Source organism: Chelonia mydas, chromosome 1 (assembly GCF_015237465.2).
Source record: "Chelonia mydas isolate rCheMyd1 chromosome 1, rCheMyd1.pri.v2, whole genome shotgun sequence".
In the NCBI taxonomy this organism is placed as follows: domain Eukaryota; kingdom Metazoa; phylum Chordata; order Testudines; family Cheloniidae; genus Chelonia; species Chelonia mydas.
The window spans coordinates 247,200,095-247,217,782 of NC_057849.1; the positions used below are offsets into that span (position 1 = coordinate 247,200,095).

Consider the following 17,688-nt stretch of genomic DNA (forward strand, 5'->3'; position numbering starts at 1 on the left):
GATTGGGGAACTGAGGGACAAAAAGGCTAAAGGGCAAACAGGCAGTCTGTTCTGGAACAAGGAATTGAATCCTGGTCTCCCAAGTGCGAGGCTAGTGCCCTAACCCTCTTTCCTCTCTATGCACAAGGATTAGGTACTACCAAAGCCCTATATTACAGACTTAAGCAGAACTTAAATGGTGCGTGCAACTTGGGTGTGCCCTCTGTACAATTCTGAATTTCACCCTAAGACAGCACCTGCCTGTGGATAAAGGGTAAAAAGTACAATGAATAGAGATCAATAAACCTTAGCCAGGATGCCAGTCTCAACCCCACCCAGAAATATGGACAATACTCATTCATCCTTCTTACTTGGCTGTGAGATTACCCAGGGTACAATATGGACAGATGAACTGCTGTGTCCCGTCAATTCTCCAGCCTGGGGCTCAAGAAAGAGAAAGTCTGTGGGGACAAGAACTTCCAGCAGTTTCTCTTCCAAAATGTAGATTTCTCACTCACACCCTTTTTCCTGCTGAAGAGTGGCCTCTTAACTGGATGATAGTCTATTTGATTTTGTTGACACCTGGCTGAGGCATCAGTTTGCCTTTGGTCTTTGAGGAACTGGTCTGTGCCTGCTTTTCTAAAATCGGAACATCTCAGTAATGTTCTGTAGTAGAATTTTATAACTTTACATACAATGTTGCCACAAATATTTTATCAGGACAATAATGATCAGCAAATTATGAGTTTTCAAATGATACCTCACAAGGCATACTCTGTACAAAATGTATCATAGTCTTGTAAAAGGGGTGAACATAAGAGTACAGATTGTCACACTGAGTAAATTTCAAACACTGAAAATAAATTACCATTAAAACAAAGTTATATACTAAAATGTGTTCCGGTACGGCCTGACCCACAGCCCACTGCAGTCAATGGGACTCTGACTGTGGACTCCAATGGGTTTTGCATCACGCCCACAGCCTGGAAAACTACTATTTCAAGGCAACTGTTAGATTTGTACAACTTCTTTATATGGTTGCACATCATTTTTACAAAGTCCATCATTTCAGCCATACAAAGAAGCCTGTAAATCTGATTATTTATATTTAAAATGTTAATTCATTGTTTACGGATAAAAAAACCTTTTTAAATCCAAGTCGCTGTAGCTTGCATTAACTTTGCAGGGAAATGCACCAACTCAACAACTCCGAGGATCTAGCTCACACTGTGGAATCAGACTCAGGAGTCGGGGGGTGGGGGGGAGGAGGGCGAAGGGATGCTTTTCTAAATTATCTTGTCAGTTTTAATTGACAAACTCCTTTTTTAATCAGTCAATTTTTGAAGGTTATTTCCAAATTAACAATGGCTTTTAATGGCCATCACCCCAAGATGTTAAATTACTTTTCTTTCATTTTGGCAATGGACATACAACTCATCATGAGAGTCTAGCCATCACAATTCAGCATTCAGTACAGATACAAAAGATGGCAAGAAAAAACGGCTGACCATAGAGGTTTTTATAGGATCTTCCAGAAAAAACATCTTCCTTGACATTATTTGACACAACTCTCTTACCTGTAATATCTGGATTGAAGGTAAGTTGAACACACAGCCTTAGACACGTGACTAGCTGAACCAAAGTCTATGACCTTGACCCTGTATGGTTGTCGGGATGGGTCTACCAACATGATGTTCTCTGGCTTGAGATCTGCGTGAATCAGTCCCAAGCTTTTCAGCTTCATTAGGGCTGTTGCTACCTGCTGGAGGATTGGCCGGATATACTTAAGGGGCAAAGGACTGAATTTGTTTTGCTTTAGAAAATCATAGAGGTTCTGCTCCAACATTTCAAAGACCAAGCAAGTGTGATTTTTGTGCTGGAAGCACTCATAGGCTCGGACAAAGTTGTAGTCATCTGCACTTTCCGTACTCAACCGGGCCAGGATGCTCACTTCAATCTGACCTTGTCGGGCATAGGAAGGATGGTTCTTCAGGATCTTGATAGCTACAATCTCATTAGTGCCACGTTTCCAGCATTTGACCACTTGCCCAAAGGTTCCGCGGCCAAGAAATTCTAATACTTCATATGTGTTGGTCATAGAACACAGCACTTCATGTTGTACCAGCTGGTAATCCCCTTCGCTGTTGGAGCCACTGTTTTTGGATGTGGCAGTGGATGTGGTGGCAGTAGCTACTGTGGCCCCACTGGCATTGTTCTGAATCATTGGTGGATGCTCTTCAATTATCTGCACACTGCTTGTGTTCTCAATTTCCTCACTCTTGCGCTTAAGTCCACATTTTTGGTAGGTGTCCAGAAGGCTCACAGTGCTTCGACGCATCAGGTTGTGAGGTCCTCCCAATGCTTGCCCAGACACTGCAACGACACCAGAAGTGCTGCTGGCAGATGTCACCACGATGTGCCCCGTGCTTGCTGGAAAGATGATGGTCTGTTCGTAAGGGATACTGGGGTTGGGAATCTGGAGGGAGGCGTTGACTGCTGCTGCCGCCGCTTGGGAGGACTGCACGTTCTTGGTCTGGCTGTAGACTTTGCTATGTGTGCCGTACCCAGTCATATCCCAGTTAGAACTCGGTTCCACTTTCAGTTTCTTCACACTACAGAAGGCACTTGACTGAAGGGTGTGAGGGGAGAAAACTTGCACATGCGAGGCCATACCTGCAAGATAAGATTTAAAGAAACAACAGTGTCAAGATTTCTTCCCCAGCTTTTTATTCATTTCAGTTGCAATAAGGGAAAATGGAATGATGGGGAGGGAAACCTCAGGAACAGCTAGAGAATGACCAGGCTCTTACAGACCGAGAGACGTATCCATTGCAAATAAAGTGCAGTACAGTAAAACAAAGAGTCAGCACTAACTGAATCATATATATTAATAGTGACCATTAGTCTCCCTCTCTCTTTTTTTAATATCAGTAATCTAAGGATTAGGTTTACCTTTTGCGACTAAACATCCTTCTGGTCCCATTGTCTCCAGCAACAACTTAGGGCTTGTCTACACTTACCGGGGGATGATACATGGCAATCGATGCATCAGCAGTCGATTTAGCGGGTCTAGTGAAGAGCCGCTAAATCAACCGCAGATTACTCTCCCATCGATTCCTGTACTCCACCTGAACGAGAAGCACAAGGGGAGTTGACGGGAGAGCATCTCCTGTCGACATAGCATAGTGTGGACCCCGTGGTAAGTAGATCTAAATACGTCGACTTCAGTTACATTATTCATGTAGCTGAAGTTGTGTAACCTAGATCAATCTCTTCCCCGCCCCCCGTAGTATAGACAAGGCCTTGACATTGACGGAGAGATGGTGTAGTGGGATACTGAAATAGTCTTTTACCTCTGCAGACCAAAGTCCAATCCCTGATGTATGTCATACATGACATCGTTTGGGTGGGGTCTCATTCAAGTCCTCTTTCTGTACACATAAAACCACTGTATAATTCATGTTTTCTGCTCAGTAGAAGTCCAGGACGGGAATAGGAAGAGGTGTTGAAAGTCAGAATTGAGGTGTGCTGACAGAGAAGTTTGTGGACCCAGGGACTGGAATAGCTGGTGATGTTTCAAGTCATAATTGAAGTCCCTTGCCAGAACTGTATGTGGGAATCTTGCATAACGCTTGTCAGCATTTATGGATAGTGAAAACAGGTATTATGCAAAGATTAGCCCTAGCTCCTGCTATCAGTTCCCTTGGTTTCATAAATCACGATGGGCCACATTTTTCCATTCACATTCATAGTGAGTAGTACCATAGCTGGAAAGTAGATCCTGCTGAAAGTTAAAAGGACAATTCTTGGAATAAGGTAACATTTGGCATGAGTAAGAGAGCAGCAGAATCTAGCTCTAAATTAATGCAAAATTTTAAAAAAGACATAAATTATTTTCCTGCAATCTTTTTCTTTGAATCTAAAAATGTTAACAGTCTATAGATATTTATACAAACAACAAAACAGAACTAATTACCCAGGTACTTAAAAAAATCCAAGCAAAACCTTGTGGTTAGAAAGGCACAAATGTGGGAACCCACCAGAGATCCATAGAAGGTGGAAGACCAAGTACAGAACTTCTCCCAGGTTTCTCCTCCCAGTGTAGAGACTATAGGGCTGGCAAGAAGAATTAGTGAATCGCACAAAGCTGAGTGTGGATTTGTATTTAAGAAGCCGACACTAGGAGTGAGTTAAGGCAGAAAGCCATGCCCTTTTTCAGCAAGCGTTGCAAATCTTTGTTTTGTAATAAACCCCAAGACTGACAGGGGAGGGGGAAAAAAACAGTATTCTGATCTTCCACCATCACTGAATTTTTAAGAGAAAACATACCTTGACTTGTTTTCAATTTAAAAGGAAAATATTTGAAGGCTGAATGTTTCATTAACAAAAATACAACAAAATCAACACATACACAGATGACCTGAAGCATCCTCCCAGGCAGGGGGGAATTAAGAGTGCACAATGCTCAGCTTTTTTTCCTCATAATTGCTGAGAGAAACCAGCTCTCTTCTAGCCCATTCCCAGGTGTGTTGCTATGTTCTAAAATCCTTTTATGTTTGTGTGTGTGTATATATATATATATATATGTAGCTACATATATAGTTACTTCCTAGTTTCAAAGCTGATTAGCACAGAGAAAAGAACTCAGTTAAGCAAACACATACACAAATCTTTCAGTTAATTCCCAGGAGCCAGAAACCAGGAACCTCTTATGAAATAGCTGAGGTGAGCTGAAAGTGCATTCGGTGTAATTGCATGTAAATCACCAGCACGCAGAGGTGAAAGTGGGCTGGTACGGTGTACCGGTAAGAAGTGGCCGCTGGTACAGGCCGGTATACAGCCAACGTTAAGGCCCCCGCCCTCCCAAAGGGTTGGCTGGGGGAGGCTGACCCACAGACCTGTCCCTTCCGCCCGAGGCCCTGCCCCTTCGGCCCAAGGCCCTGTCCCTTCTGAGGCCCAGGGCCAGGCCCCCGTACTAGTAAGACTTTTAAGTTACTTCCACCCCTGCTAGCAGGCTGAGCACTCCACTTTGCTCCAGAATCCCTCTATTCAGCCCTGCTGCCCCAAGCAGCTTTTAAAGATAGAGCAGAGTCAAAGAAACACGTAATCAGGACAAGGGGAACACCCACCCCAACACCAAAACCTGCTGTGTAAAGCTCCTGTAACCTCCAGCGATGAAGCAGTACAGATTGCTCTAGTCTACCGATGTGACCCCTAGCTTTAATGTGATTTTCTACACTGTTTGCTGACACTTGTATAAAAAAAAAAACAACCTCCAAAGTCCCTGTTACTCAGTCTCCTGGGATCTTTCAACCCTTCTCCCACAGCGCCTGCTTTCCTCCCTACTTTCCACAGGGTGACAATGTTGCTATGAATGACTTAGCCTGTGGTACGCAATGAGCTCAGAGAACTGCAGCAAAATTACTCAACTTGTCATCCTGGACACCAATATCATATGTGAGGCAGAGGCGATGTTTGTTTTTCCACTAATTAAAAAGCGTCACAGTGTTCATTCTAGTAGTGACCTTTCTGGGGTAGTGGGGTGGTTGGATGCATGTTTTCCCCTGGGACATGAATAATAAAGCAGAGGTAATTGGTAACATATTGTGGATCTAGTAGAGGTGTAATTTATAGCTTTATGGCTTTCATTCCAGTGTGCTTGCTTACCATCCCTAAGGTTAAAAAACCTGACACAAAAAAGGAGAGAGAGCCATAAGAGATAGCTCTAAAAATAACTTTAAATGATCTAGTCACCCCAAAATTAAAGCCACCGATACACAGCGCAACAGCTGTAATTATCTAGGTCAGTGGTTCTCAACTTTTTTGGGCTCAGGAACCATTGGGGCCTCTCATAACCCAGAGAATAGCTTTAGTGCAAAAAAAAATTTCGCTTACTAACTATTTCTTACCCACGATAAATAATATACACATTGATGTAATAAATGCTACACAAGTCCACCGTGTGTACTATAGTGGCATCTCCTATCCCTATCCTGCAGGGCTGTCTGGGCTCAGCTCCCTGCTCCAAACATTGCAACCTCTAGGGTCACAGTGCCACTCAGGTTTGGCCTGGTGGATGGGGAGTCCCCAGGCCAAATTTATGTGAGTGGTGCTGTGACCTGCCCTGCCACATGGGGCACAGAGCTACTCACTCCAATTTGAACCTTCCCCCCCACCCCCGCGTAGCGAGTGAAGGACCCGACGCCAAAGGGCTGCTGGAGACCCAGAGCGCCTCCAGGTGAGCCTTTTTTTATTTCCGCTCCCCCTGTTTTTTCCACCTTGCTATGCCACTGCCATCATCATGATGGAGGGACAGCTGGGCCAAACCTGAGCAGCACTGTGACCCTCTGCACCAGGTTGCAACACCTGAAGCAGGGAGCTGAGCCCAACCAGCCCCAAGAGACTGGAGCTGCAGGAGTAGTGTGGGGTGTGTTCTATAAGCCCCATGGGCCTCCCTTTTCCCAGGGCAGGACCCGACACCTAGGGTGATCAGATGTCCCGATTTTATAGGGACAGTCCAGATATTTGGGGCTTTTTCTTACATAGATATCTATTACCCCCCACCCTCTGTCTCAATTTTTCACACTTGCTATCTGGTCATTTTACTGACACCCCACCCCCAGGACTCCCATGGAACCCTTTGACAAATTCTGGTGAGCCAATTCTGGGTTGTGACCCATGGGTTCAGAAACCCTGATCTAGGTGCTACCGTAATGAATAGCCATCATTAAGGGCCGGATCCCCAGTCAGTGTAAATTGGCATATGCCATTTTACATCCTCTGAGGATCTGTCCTGATACCAACCAGGATCAGCGGTCACTGAAAAATTGCTGATGTCAGATCACTGTCTATGCCCCTTAGTGAAATAAGTTGGTGGTCTCAGTCCCGTTTTCCTGGAGACAGATCCACATTTAAAAATCCCTCTGCACCAGACACCCTTCTTTGTAGTCTCTACAGAGAGAACAAACACAGAATGAGCATAAAGACTGAACTATCCTGTCACCACAAGAACACATCCCTCTGATAAAGGCTGTGGACAAAGAACTGTGGCTGCCTACACTGTACTTGCCTTCTGGCTAAACAGAGGGCTTTGAACTCTAGCATTGTCAGTCCAGCACCTTTCACTCTCCATGAGGCACAACATTCACTAGAACAGTGGCTTGAGAGACTACTGTACCCCTTTCAGGAGTCTTATTTGTCTTGCATACTCCCAAGTTTCACCTCACTTAATAACTACTTGCTTGCAAAATCAGACATAAAAATACAGAAGTGTCACAGCACACTATTACTGACAAATTGCTTACTTTCTCATTTTTACCATATAATTATTAAATAAATCAACTGGAATATAAATATTGTACTTACATTTCAGTGCACAGTATATAGAGCAGTATGAACAAGTCACTGTATGAAATTTTAGTTTGTACTGACTTTGCTAGTGCTTTTATGTAGCTTGTAAAATTAGGCAAATATCTAGATGAGTTGCTGTATCCCCTGGAAGACCTCTGCGTACCCCTGATTGAGAACCACTGCCCTAGAAGAGTTTTTCTTTTAAAAGAAATATTAAATCTCCCTCCCTTTGCTGAGATCATTTTTTTCACAGCTGATATTTTGGGGGCACATGGCCTAAGGAGAACGGCTTGAGTAGCTGCTCAATGTAGTTGGTGCCAAGAAATTATAGTCTGACTGACAGCCCAGGGGTGGGAAAGAGAGAGTTTCTGCAGCAAAGTAATTTTTATTGTAATGCTGTCTGCATGTCTAATTTGAGAGAAACGCAAACCCAAAATGTTTGGAAGATGCTAAAAAACTGTGGTGATGATGGTGGGTGTTTCCTTAAGATCTCTGCTCAATTACAATATTAATAATACAAAACATGAATAGGGGCAGGCCCTGTGGTTATTGCTCTCTAGTTCCATGTTAGAGACCGGATTATGATTCACAGTTCCAACCTCTTAGTTCCTTAGGTTGACAAAAGCTAGAAGCATGTAAAGGAAGCAACAAACCTATGCTGCTATGTGGTGACCGCACCCCCAGCCCAGCTCAATCTATATATGACATTGATGTGCTCTGAACATCCCACACAACCTTTCTCTGCTGGAGAAATGTCATCATTCCATGGGTCATCAAGAGACTGAAAGGCTATAAACTGTTGAAATAGGAAAATAGGATATTATACTTCATAGAACATGAGTTCTCAAACTGCAGCCCATAGACTTGCAAAGACTTCCTGAGAGTGGCTGCACCACTATAATTGCCTTTGTGTCTCTCCTCTAAATTCACTTCAGACAAGGATCCTGCCAATATGGTGCCACCTCTAATTGCTGAAGGGGATTTAGGATGCAGCTGGGGACCAGCCTTTCTCACACTTTCCAGGCAGGAACAGGAAAGGGAAGAGTTAAGAAGCAGCCTTTTTCTCCCACAGCACAGAATTGGCAGCCATGTTTACAGGGCTTTCTGGCTACCTTGAGGTTAGCCTCGGGAGCTCCACCTGTGTTCGCAGAAGCTTTGTCTTGACTAGGAAAAGTGATCGCCTTTAGGTTGGGCTTACCTAACACACACAAACTAAGCCTGATCTAAATGTGGCCTTTTTCGAAGCATAGATGCAGGGTAACTCCGTCACTCCATTTACATGGTCAAGAGGTAGCCAGGACTCTGGAATATAAAAACAACCCCTGGAAAATCAATATCTGGTTTCACTTGTGCATATTGGGTCACGACTGTGAGAGTTTTAGTTAGTCGTATGCAGAAATGAGGTCAGATAGGATGCATTAAATAAAGCTGATAGTTCTTTCCTTTAATAATGAGTTTTAGTGTAGTCATTTAAGGCCCTCACGCAATAGATAGTAACTGGATTTAATGGGGACTGCTCTGTCCTTGATATGAGTCGTGTAACTCCCCCTAGCATTAACAGGAGTTAACGTATGTAGAGTGCACTGAGGGGACAATTCTAAAACTAATTAAAGGGCTTTAGTTGAAAGATTTGAGTCTCAACCACTCCTCCTTACCCAGCCTTCACTAAATAGTAATTTCTAATTCAGACAGCATTTTCCTTCATACATACACAAATCATAGACCTGCCTCTGTATAGTTCATATCAAATCCAATAAGTTCCAGAGAAGCAAACAGGGGAAAAATCACAGCTCCTCCTCCCCAAACCTCTCCCCAAATTGCAAGAATTACAGCTGGTAGTTAAACAAGGAACAATTTGAAAGACACTGCTGTTTTTCCTCTCTATTTGTTGTACTGACAGCTTATGTATAATGAGGACCTTAGGGGTGGCAAGAGACTAAGACCCTGCCCTGTATTAACCAGGCAATAAGACCTTCTGCAATACCTGCAGAGCTGTTGACTCACTGAAACCAGAGGCTGCTGACTGCAGAGAGAACAACAGTGTCTGTTTGAAAAATACTGTTGAAAGTGCATGGCTTGTGTATAGCATATAACTGATGCACCCAAGACACACTTGAAAATAAATATCTTCCAGTTTCCCTGTGGAAGCAGGAGCTAAAATACTCCTTTCTGCGCCTCAGTTAAGAAGGCAGAGAAGGAAGGAACTGCAGGGTATGGAGACTCTGCTGTGTTCTTCTTTAAGGTGGCCTGCCTCTGCATGGTCTTATTTGTGAGACATGTCTCCTGGTGCTGCTAAGCTTTGAAAACCACCTGTCCAAAATGAGGCCATATGAACGCCCTGCCCTGAAGCAATGAATGTTTGGAGCCAAACACAAAGGGCAGTGTGGTTCTCAGCTGTCTCAGCTCCTTCTCCCTGGCTAGCTGAGGGTGTCAGGACCTTCACTCCACGTCCACATCCTTCATTTGGTTTTTTAGATCATGCTTTCCTGTGTCATCAACAGTAGTTAGCAACAGTAGTGGTAGTTTTCTTAGTGTTTAGATCATTTTTAAAAGAGTTTATTTACCCTATAGAGTCTATAAGCTGCACCATCACACAGTTATATTCCCAGATAAGCTATTGCATAGTTCTAGGATCGTGTGTCTGATCAAGACCGTACAGGCACAGAAATAGCTATATAGACTCATGGAATCACAGAAATGTAGGGCTGGAAGGGACCTCGACAGATCACATAATCCAGCCCCCTGCACTGAGGCAGGACCAAGTAAACCTAGACCTGACAGGCATTGGTCCAACAGGCATTTGTTTTTCGCCTTCCTCTGTAGCATGGGGCTCGGGTCACTTGCTGGAGGATTCTCTGCTCCTTGAAGTCTTTAAACCATGATTTGAGGACTTCAATAGCTCAGACATAGGTGAGAGGTTTTTTGCAGGAGTGGTGGGTGAAATTCTGTGGCCTGCGTTGTGCAGGAGGTCAGACTAGATGACCATAATGGTCCCTTCTGACCTAAATATCTATGAATCTATGAACCTGTTCTTAAAAACCTCCAGTGACCTGGATTCCAAAACCTCCCTGGGAAGCCTGTTCCAGAGCTGAACTACCCTGATAGCTAGAAAGTTTTTCCTAATATCTAACCTAAATCTCCCTTGCTGCAAATTAAGCCCTTTACTTCTTGTCCTATCTTCAGTGGACATGGAGAGCAATTGATCAACATCCTCTTTATGACAGCCCTTCACATATTTGGAGACTGTTATCAGGTTCCCCCTCAGTCTTCTTTTCTCAAAACTAAATATGCCCAGGTTTTTTAACCTTTCCTCATAGGTCAGGTTTTCTGAACCTTTTATCATTTTTGTTGGTCTCCTCTGAACTCTCTCCAATTTGTCCACACATCTTTCCAGTGCTGAGTAGAGCAGTACAATTACTCCCCGTGTCTTCCCTACGACACTCCTGCTAATACACCCCAGAATAATATTAGCCTTTTTGGCAACTGCATTGAATTGTTGACTCATATTCAATTTGTGATCCGCTATAACCCCCAGATCCTTTTCAGCAGTCCTACTGCTTAGCCAATTATTACCCATTTTGTAGTTGCATTTGATTTTTCCTTGCTAAGTGTAGTACTTTGCACTTGTCTTTATTGACTTTCATCTTATTGATTTCAGAACAAATCTCAAATTTGTCAAGGTCATTTGAATTCTAATCCTGTCCTCCAAAGTTCTCACAACCCCTCACAGCCTGGTGTCCTCTGAAAATTTTATAAGCACACGCTACACTTCATTACCAAATCATTAATGAAAATATTGAATAGTTCTGGACCCAAGACAGACCCCAGCAGGACCCTACTAAATACAGCCTCCCAGTTTGACAGGGAAGCATTGATAACTACTCTTTGACTATGTTTTTCAGCCAGTTGTGCCCATCTTATAGTTAGGGCCCTACCAAATTCACGGTCCATTTTGGGCAATTTCACTGTTATAGGATTTTTAAAATCATAAATATCATTATTTCAGATATTTAAATCTAAAATTTCACAGGGTTGTAACTATAGGGGTTCTGACCCAAAAGGAGGATGTGTGGAGGTCACAAGGTTATTGAAGGGGGGTCACAGTATTGCCACCCTTACTTCTGTGCTGCTGTTGGCGGGGCGCTGCCTTCAGAGCTGGGCTCCTAGTAAGCAGCCGCGGCTCTCCAGCCACCCAGCTCTGAACGCAGCACAGAAGCAGGGCAGCAAATCTGCATCCCTCCTACGATAACCTTACAATCCCCCCACCACCTGCTTTTGGGTTGGGACCTCCAGTTTGAGAAACGCTGGTCTCCCCCATGAAATCTGTGTAGTATAGGGTAAAAGTACACAAAAGACCAGATGACACATTTTTCACAGCCGTGAATTTGGTAGGGCCCTACTTATAGTAATTTGCACCTACCTCACAGTAATTTCATCTAGACCACATTTCCCGAGTTTGCTTATGAGAATGTCATGTGGGACTGTGTCAGAAGCCTTATTGACATCAAGCTATATCACATCTACAGCTTCCCCCCATTCATTAGGCCAGTAACCCTGTCAAAGAAGGAAATTAGGTTAGTTTGTCAATCTTCATAAATCCATGTTGGCTATTATTTATTATCCTGTTATCCTCTAGTGCTTACAAACTGATTGTTTAGTAACAGATTGTTCCAGTACCTTTCCAGGTATTGAAGTCAAGCTGGTTGGTCTATAATTCCCTGGGTCCTCTTTGTTCCCTTTTCTAAAGATAGGTACTATGTTTGCCCTTCTCCAGTCCTATGGGACCTCACTTGTTCTCCATGAGTTCTCACAGATAATCGTTAAGGAATCTGAGATTGCTTCAGAGTACCTAGGATGAATTTCATCAGGCCCTAATGACATGAATATATCTAACTTGCACACACAGACACACACACACACACATACTGTACCAGAACAAAAACAATCTCACTAAGATGCTGCAGTTAGGAAAGTCAGGAAATGCTGTTATGATTCCAAAAACAACCGTAACCCTGCCCCCTTCCTACTGCCTCTGACCTACACCTGTGTATCAGTGACATACTTACACCCATACACCGGACTTCTCCTGCATTTACAGTATGAGCAATATACACCCCCAAACTGTCCCACACTCTGCTTACTAATGTATGAAACATCCACCTTTGGTGTAACTACTGCTAAATACTTACCTGTAACTACTAATTATAAGCCACCCACCCAACCACAGACACGCCTCCAGTTCACCATTCCTCCGCCTCATCTACACTGTTTCACATTTTTCTTTCCATACATATGCCAAAAATCTGTCCCTACCATAGCAAACCTTTCCTCTAGAGTCAAGAGACCACATTTGTCACATCCTATCATCTAATTACAATTCACAAACAATACACTCCAAGCCACAAAGCCCAAACTATCCTATCTATCCTCTATATACACTAGAAAATCACTATTTGTATTCATCCTCCTGATGTGGTCCAGGTACCCAAGATCCAAAGTATTAAGGCCAAGCTCTTTTGACATCCTCTTGATCTAGGCACTTAACATAGAATCCCAGGGGCAGATCAATATATTTATATTTGGAAACTTAACTATAACTTAGCAAAGAATTGTGTTTTGAGAATTTCTTGGGGGTTTTCCCGCTTCATATTTGAATTGTTGCAATGGAAACAAATCTTATATATTTCTTAAGTAAATTATGGGGCCATGTTTCTGTTTCACATGTTATTTAATTAGTAATGTAAAACCTGAGGATGACGGTTAAATCAGATGCCTCACCAGAGTCTCTGCTACCTAATTACTTCTCTGCAGACTCTCCAACCATTTGACCTTCCAGAGACTTCTAGCTCTTGGTGTGGGAAAACTGACAAGGGCCTAACATTCAGAGATGCACTCCCAGGACCTCTGGACATACCTTAACTATTTAGATACCGTCTTAGGGACAGGAGCTTGGCAGTGTGGATAATGGAAAATTATAAGAAGTCATCTCACCTTCCTTTCCTCAGTCTGCCTTAAATATTATTGAAAGTGAAGTAAAAGAAGTAAAAAGTTATGCCATTGACAAAATGGAGCTAGATTCTGGCAAGCCAGTCCTCTTCATCAGACCTGTCAAGAATGGCAGCAAGACCATCACCTCTGAGGAAATCATGAAAATTCTGTGGAAATCCACCAAGTCATCAAAGTGCTCGTCAGACAAATAGAAGATATCTGGGAGTCCACTGTGCCTGAGGCAGGTCTCGATGACTTAACAATGAAAAAGTCTTGCCATATTTATCTTGCTGAGCAAAAACCTCTAGAGCCAGGGTAGGAAGCCACCGGCTCTTGTGATGACTTCCGGAGCTAGGCACTTAGCAGAATCCCAGGATCAGGCGAAGATGAAGCACGGTAAAGAATGAGGGGACAACAGCAGCAGAAAGCAATCAAGATCTACAAAGGGGTGTGGAGAGCCTCACACAAACAGCTTAGTGCAAAGACATTTTAGAAAAGCATATCTCAGTGAAGTCAGGAACCAGTGCTGCCACCAAACATTGGGATTTCCAAGGTCCTAAGGGGGAGACGAGAGACTCCCCTTAGCACAGATAGTGTGGGAAGGGGGAATGTTGCCGATCCAAACAGACTCGTAATTGTGACAGACAGAAACTCTGTTTTGAAGCTTTATTGTCATATCTCTTGGAGTGCGCTGATAAAAGTCTCAATGAGGGTGTTTTGTTCAAGAGTTTCAGCTTTCAGTTTCATAATGAGAAGACAAGGCAGAGCATGGAAGCTTAAACATTACCCAGCTGGGGGATGGATTGGCAGTTTTAATCTGCTGATATCCTGAAGACAAGGTACGTACTGTACATAGGGTTAGGAGTGCAGTATTCCCTACAGAAGAATCCTTGCATAGCACTGGCTTTCTATGTAGCCTTGAACAAGTCACTTAACCTGTCTGCCTCAGTTTCCCATCTTCAAAACAGGGTTAACAGTACTAACCTATCTCACTGGGAGGTTATGATCCTTAATTATTTTATGGTCTAGATTCATACAAATTGCACCAGCTGGTCCCCCTCTTGGCCCATGAGAGGAGATTGATCTGGAGGAAAGAGTCCCTTTGGTTTCCATCAGGAGCTCCAGAAGAGTCTACACAGGGGATGAACTGCATCAGTGCATCCCTCTTCTGTCCTGCCCATGCCTCCTCCCTTGCCTAGCACTGACACATTTTTGTGCTTCTGGAGTCCTCACTGGAAGGGATGTAGTGGCTACTTTCCCCACCACAGCCTCCTCACCTGGTGACTTTCCACATGTAAAGCCCACCCCTAACAGTAGTGAAACCACAGCACTTCCCGTGTGCCACTGTCAACAGCAGGAACCCTTGCTTAAAGCAAGTTGTGGGCAGTTTTCTGCAGTCCCTGTCTGAGCCTCTTATGCTCAGGAGTTTTAAGTGTTTCATTTGCAAAGAGGCCATTGCGTGACAGTCAGCGCTTCATTTTTTATGAGATCTGAACCTCATATCAGCCACTAGCTGGGCTGAAAAGGTCAGTTTGCTGATTTGCGAGTCCCTCCCTTCAGTTTGTTTCCATCAGGAAATAGACCTGGTGGAGAGAGACAAGCCTCTGGATAAGGTTAGTACGATAAACAGGAACCTGGCTTCAGGGGCATGGATTACTCTGCAGGGGGAAAACACTGCTTCAAGCCTGCTACACATATCTCAGACGATTCTGAGAGAAAGAGAGACTTTTAACTGTCACATGATCAGGGTTAACTTAATTGTATCAACACCTCACGGCTAAATAAGAGCTGCTAAATACAAGCCTTACTACAATCCCTCACAAAGAATCTCCAGCTAAATACAGGATACTTTAGGAAGCTAAGGATGAGAACCCATCAGGTTAGTCAACTTGCTTTCATTTTAAGTAATAAAAAAAGAATGCTATAAATGCACACGCACACAAAATAGCCCTTTGGCTCCACAGGGAAACACCTGTCTAAACTGCGATTTTCTCCTTCTCCTTCCATTTTCTTAGCCTTTATCCTACACAAAAAACAAAAACAAAAAAAACCCTGTGCAGTGAAAATTATGGCCAAATCCTCAGCAATCTCCTTTGTTTTGATTTGTCTTTTAAGGTGACTGTTGCAAGACTGTCAGGCCCAAAAGGGTTGGAGATGAGAAGGGAGAGGGCCTGGAGAACTCAGAACTAGAGCTGGGGCTGAATAACAAAATTCAGAGTCAGGCCAGATCCAAACATCCCCAACATTCTGGGGGCTTAGGATCCAGGATTTTGATTAGGGTCCTTTTCTCCTTAAAACACAGCTGAAAAGAGGGCCCTACCGGAAGATTCCACGTAACTAAACGATCCCCAAAATTCCTTCTCCCATCAGAGTGTGTTGAGCAGTTTAAGGGAGACTGGAAGGATGGTGAGGTGAAACACTCTAAGTGAGAACATTACACACTGCTATAGGCAAAGAGAACATCTTTGGGTGCCCCTATTAATGTGTGATACAGACCATCCCAATTGTTTATTTTCTTTTAGGTAATGTAAGCTCTCTCTCTCTCTCTTGCCCATATACTTGCAGAGCCATGGGATGTGCCACTGCATGCAATGACATCTCTTTTCCAGAAAGAAATGACAAACTCTTCAGCCAAACAGAGCAATCCCATCAGATTAACTTCTAGTCACAAGCAAATACAAGCCTCCTACCCCCTCCCTGCTTGTATACTCCTAGTGAAACTGGACCTGTATCCTTTGGTATGTACTGATGGGTTTCCAAATATCTTCACCACTGCTCTGTTTGAAATAAGATACTGTAGGGCATCTGTCACTTCGGGTTCAGCGTGGAGGACAATCCTGTCTAACTGAGGGGGATGAACTGGATGATCCAGGAAGCTCTTTCTAGCCCTAAAAGAAAACCCGAGTTGGGGCTGGGGATGAACTAAAGGACGGATTTCATGGCTGTGAAGAGGAAACATCCAGAAGATCACGAAAGGATAACTGACTTGAGGAGAAAGGATATAAGACCCTCGAGTGTGATGAAGCAGCTCAGTAAAAGCTGTTCAGGGAGACTAGTAAGTACTACCACTCAAATCTCTGAAGGAAAAGAAAGCAGAGGAAGGGAAGTCATTAAGAGAAAGAAAATAGTAAAATCCTTCACCTGAACTCTCTGGCTGCCATCAATCTGCACACCAGGTTTCTCTTTCATGCAGTTTATATTTATTGACATATTTATTTCCTCATTTCTATTCTGCTTAATGCCATGGCAGCTAGACCACTTCCATTATAGAAACTATTACACAAAATAAAAGGAAGAAAGCAAAAGCAGAAAATCAAGTGCTATGCAAAATACTGACCTTTTACAGCTTGCCTTGAAGGTTACAAAACTCAGGCTCTGATGGGCTACCAAGGGGAGTGAATTCCCAAAAGCAAGGCCCCCAGCTGAGAAAGCCTTGCTGGCAGACATGGGGTATTCATACTTTATGGACCAACAGCAAGCGTTTTAACAGCCTCAATGGGGTGTAGTGTGAGAGACCACCTCTCAAATAAACAAGCCCCAAAAATCAGGGCTTCAACACCAACACCTCGAACTGCACTCAGAATGGAACAAGAACCCAGTGCAGGGACCTGCGCACTACTCAAGCAATGGGCAACTGCATTCTTTACTAGTTTCTATGTGGTGTTCATGGGTAGAGACCAAGTACAGCACTCAAGCCTAGAGATTCATAGATTATAAGGCCAGAAGGGACCACTGTGATCATCTAGTCTGACCTCCTGACAACACAGGCCATAATGAAAGCATTGACGATCGACTCCTGCGAAATCCATGTTAGAAAGGATTAGCCATAGTCCCCTGGCCAGCTGTAGATGATGAAAGGCACAACAGGTCACCACTCTCATCTGAGAAACCAGGAGCAGTGATGGATCCAACGTGACCCCTTTAAACAACAGGTGGGCATACACCATCAGTAGATGGGGCAGACACTTACTACACCCATTCCTCTAATGCTTATCCCTTTCAACAAGCATCAGTTCAGTATTATCCTACTTGAGTGGCAGCCATCCCCCTTTCATCCAGAACCCCTCTCTCTTTCAGACATTGGAAGAATAATGAAGTTGTAGTATCTAGGCTTGATGAATAACAGACAAAGAGCTAAATATAATCAGCATATTAGTGACACTGCACCCAAACTGTCCCACAGTCTCACCCAATGGCTTCATATAAACGTTAAACAGGAAGGGTGACAAGACTGAACCCCGCAGAACCCCACTCCCATCTTTTGGAAGCCTTTTGGGAGGACCAGCCATTGCCCAGCACCACTCTTTAGGATTTTTCTGACAAGGAAGAACAAACCCACTGAAAAGCCAGATCATCCACTCCCACAAGATC

At 43.7% G+C, this 17,688-nt stretch overlaps 1 protein-coding gene across 3 annotated transcripts in view; it reads right to left on the reverse strand.

Moving 5' to 3' along the window:
* HIPK2 (homeodomain interacting protein kinase 2) overlaps positions 1-17,688 on the reverse strand; it is a 187,845-nt gene that overhangs the window by 123,581 nt on the left and 46,576 nt on the right. For all 3 annotated transcript variants that reach the window (XR_005222447.2, XM_037879390.2, XM_027834451.3), the window contains exon 2: positions 1,557-2,652. Coding sequence is in view for 2 of the 3 variants with exons in the window: in XM_037879390.2 (XP_037735318.1) it covers positions 1,557-2,652 (1,096 nt within the window). In the remaining variant the exon portion in view is untranslated. The remainder of the gene's footprint in view (positions 1-1,556; positions 2,653-17,688) is intronic.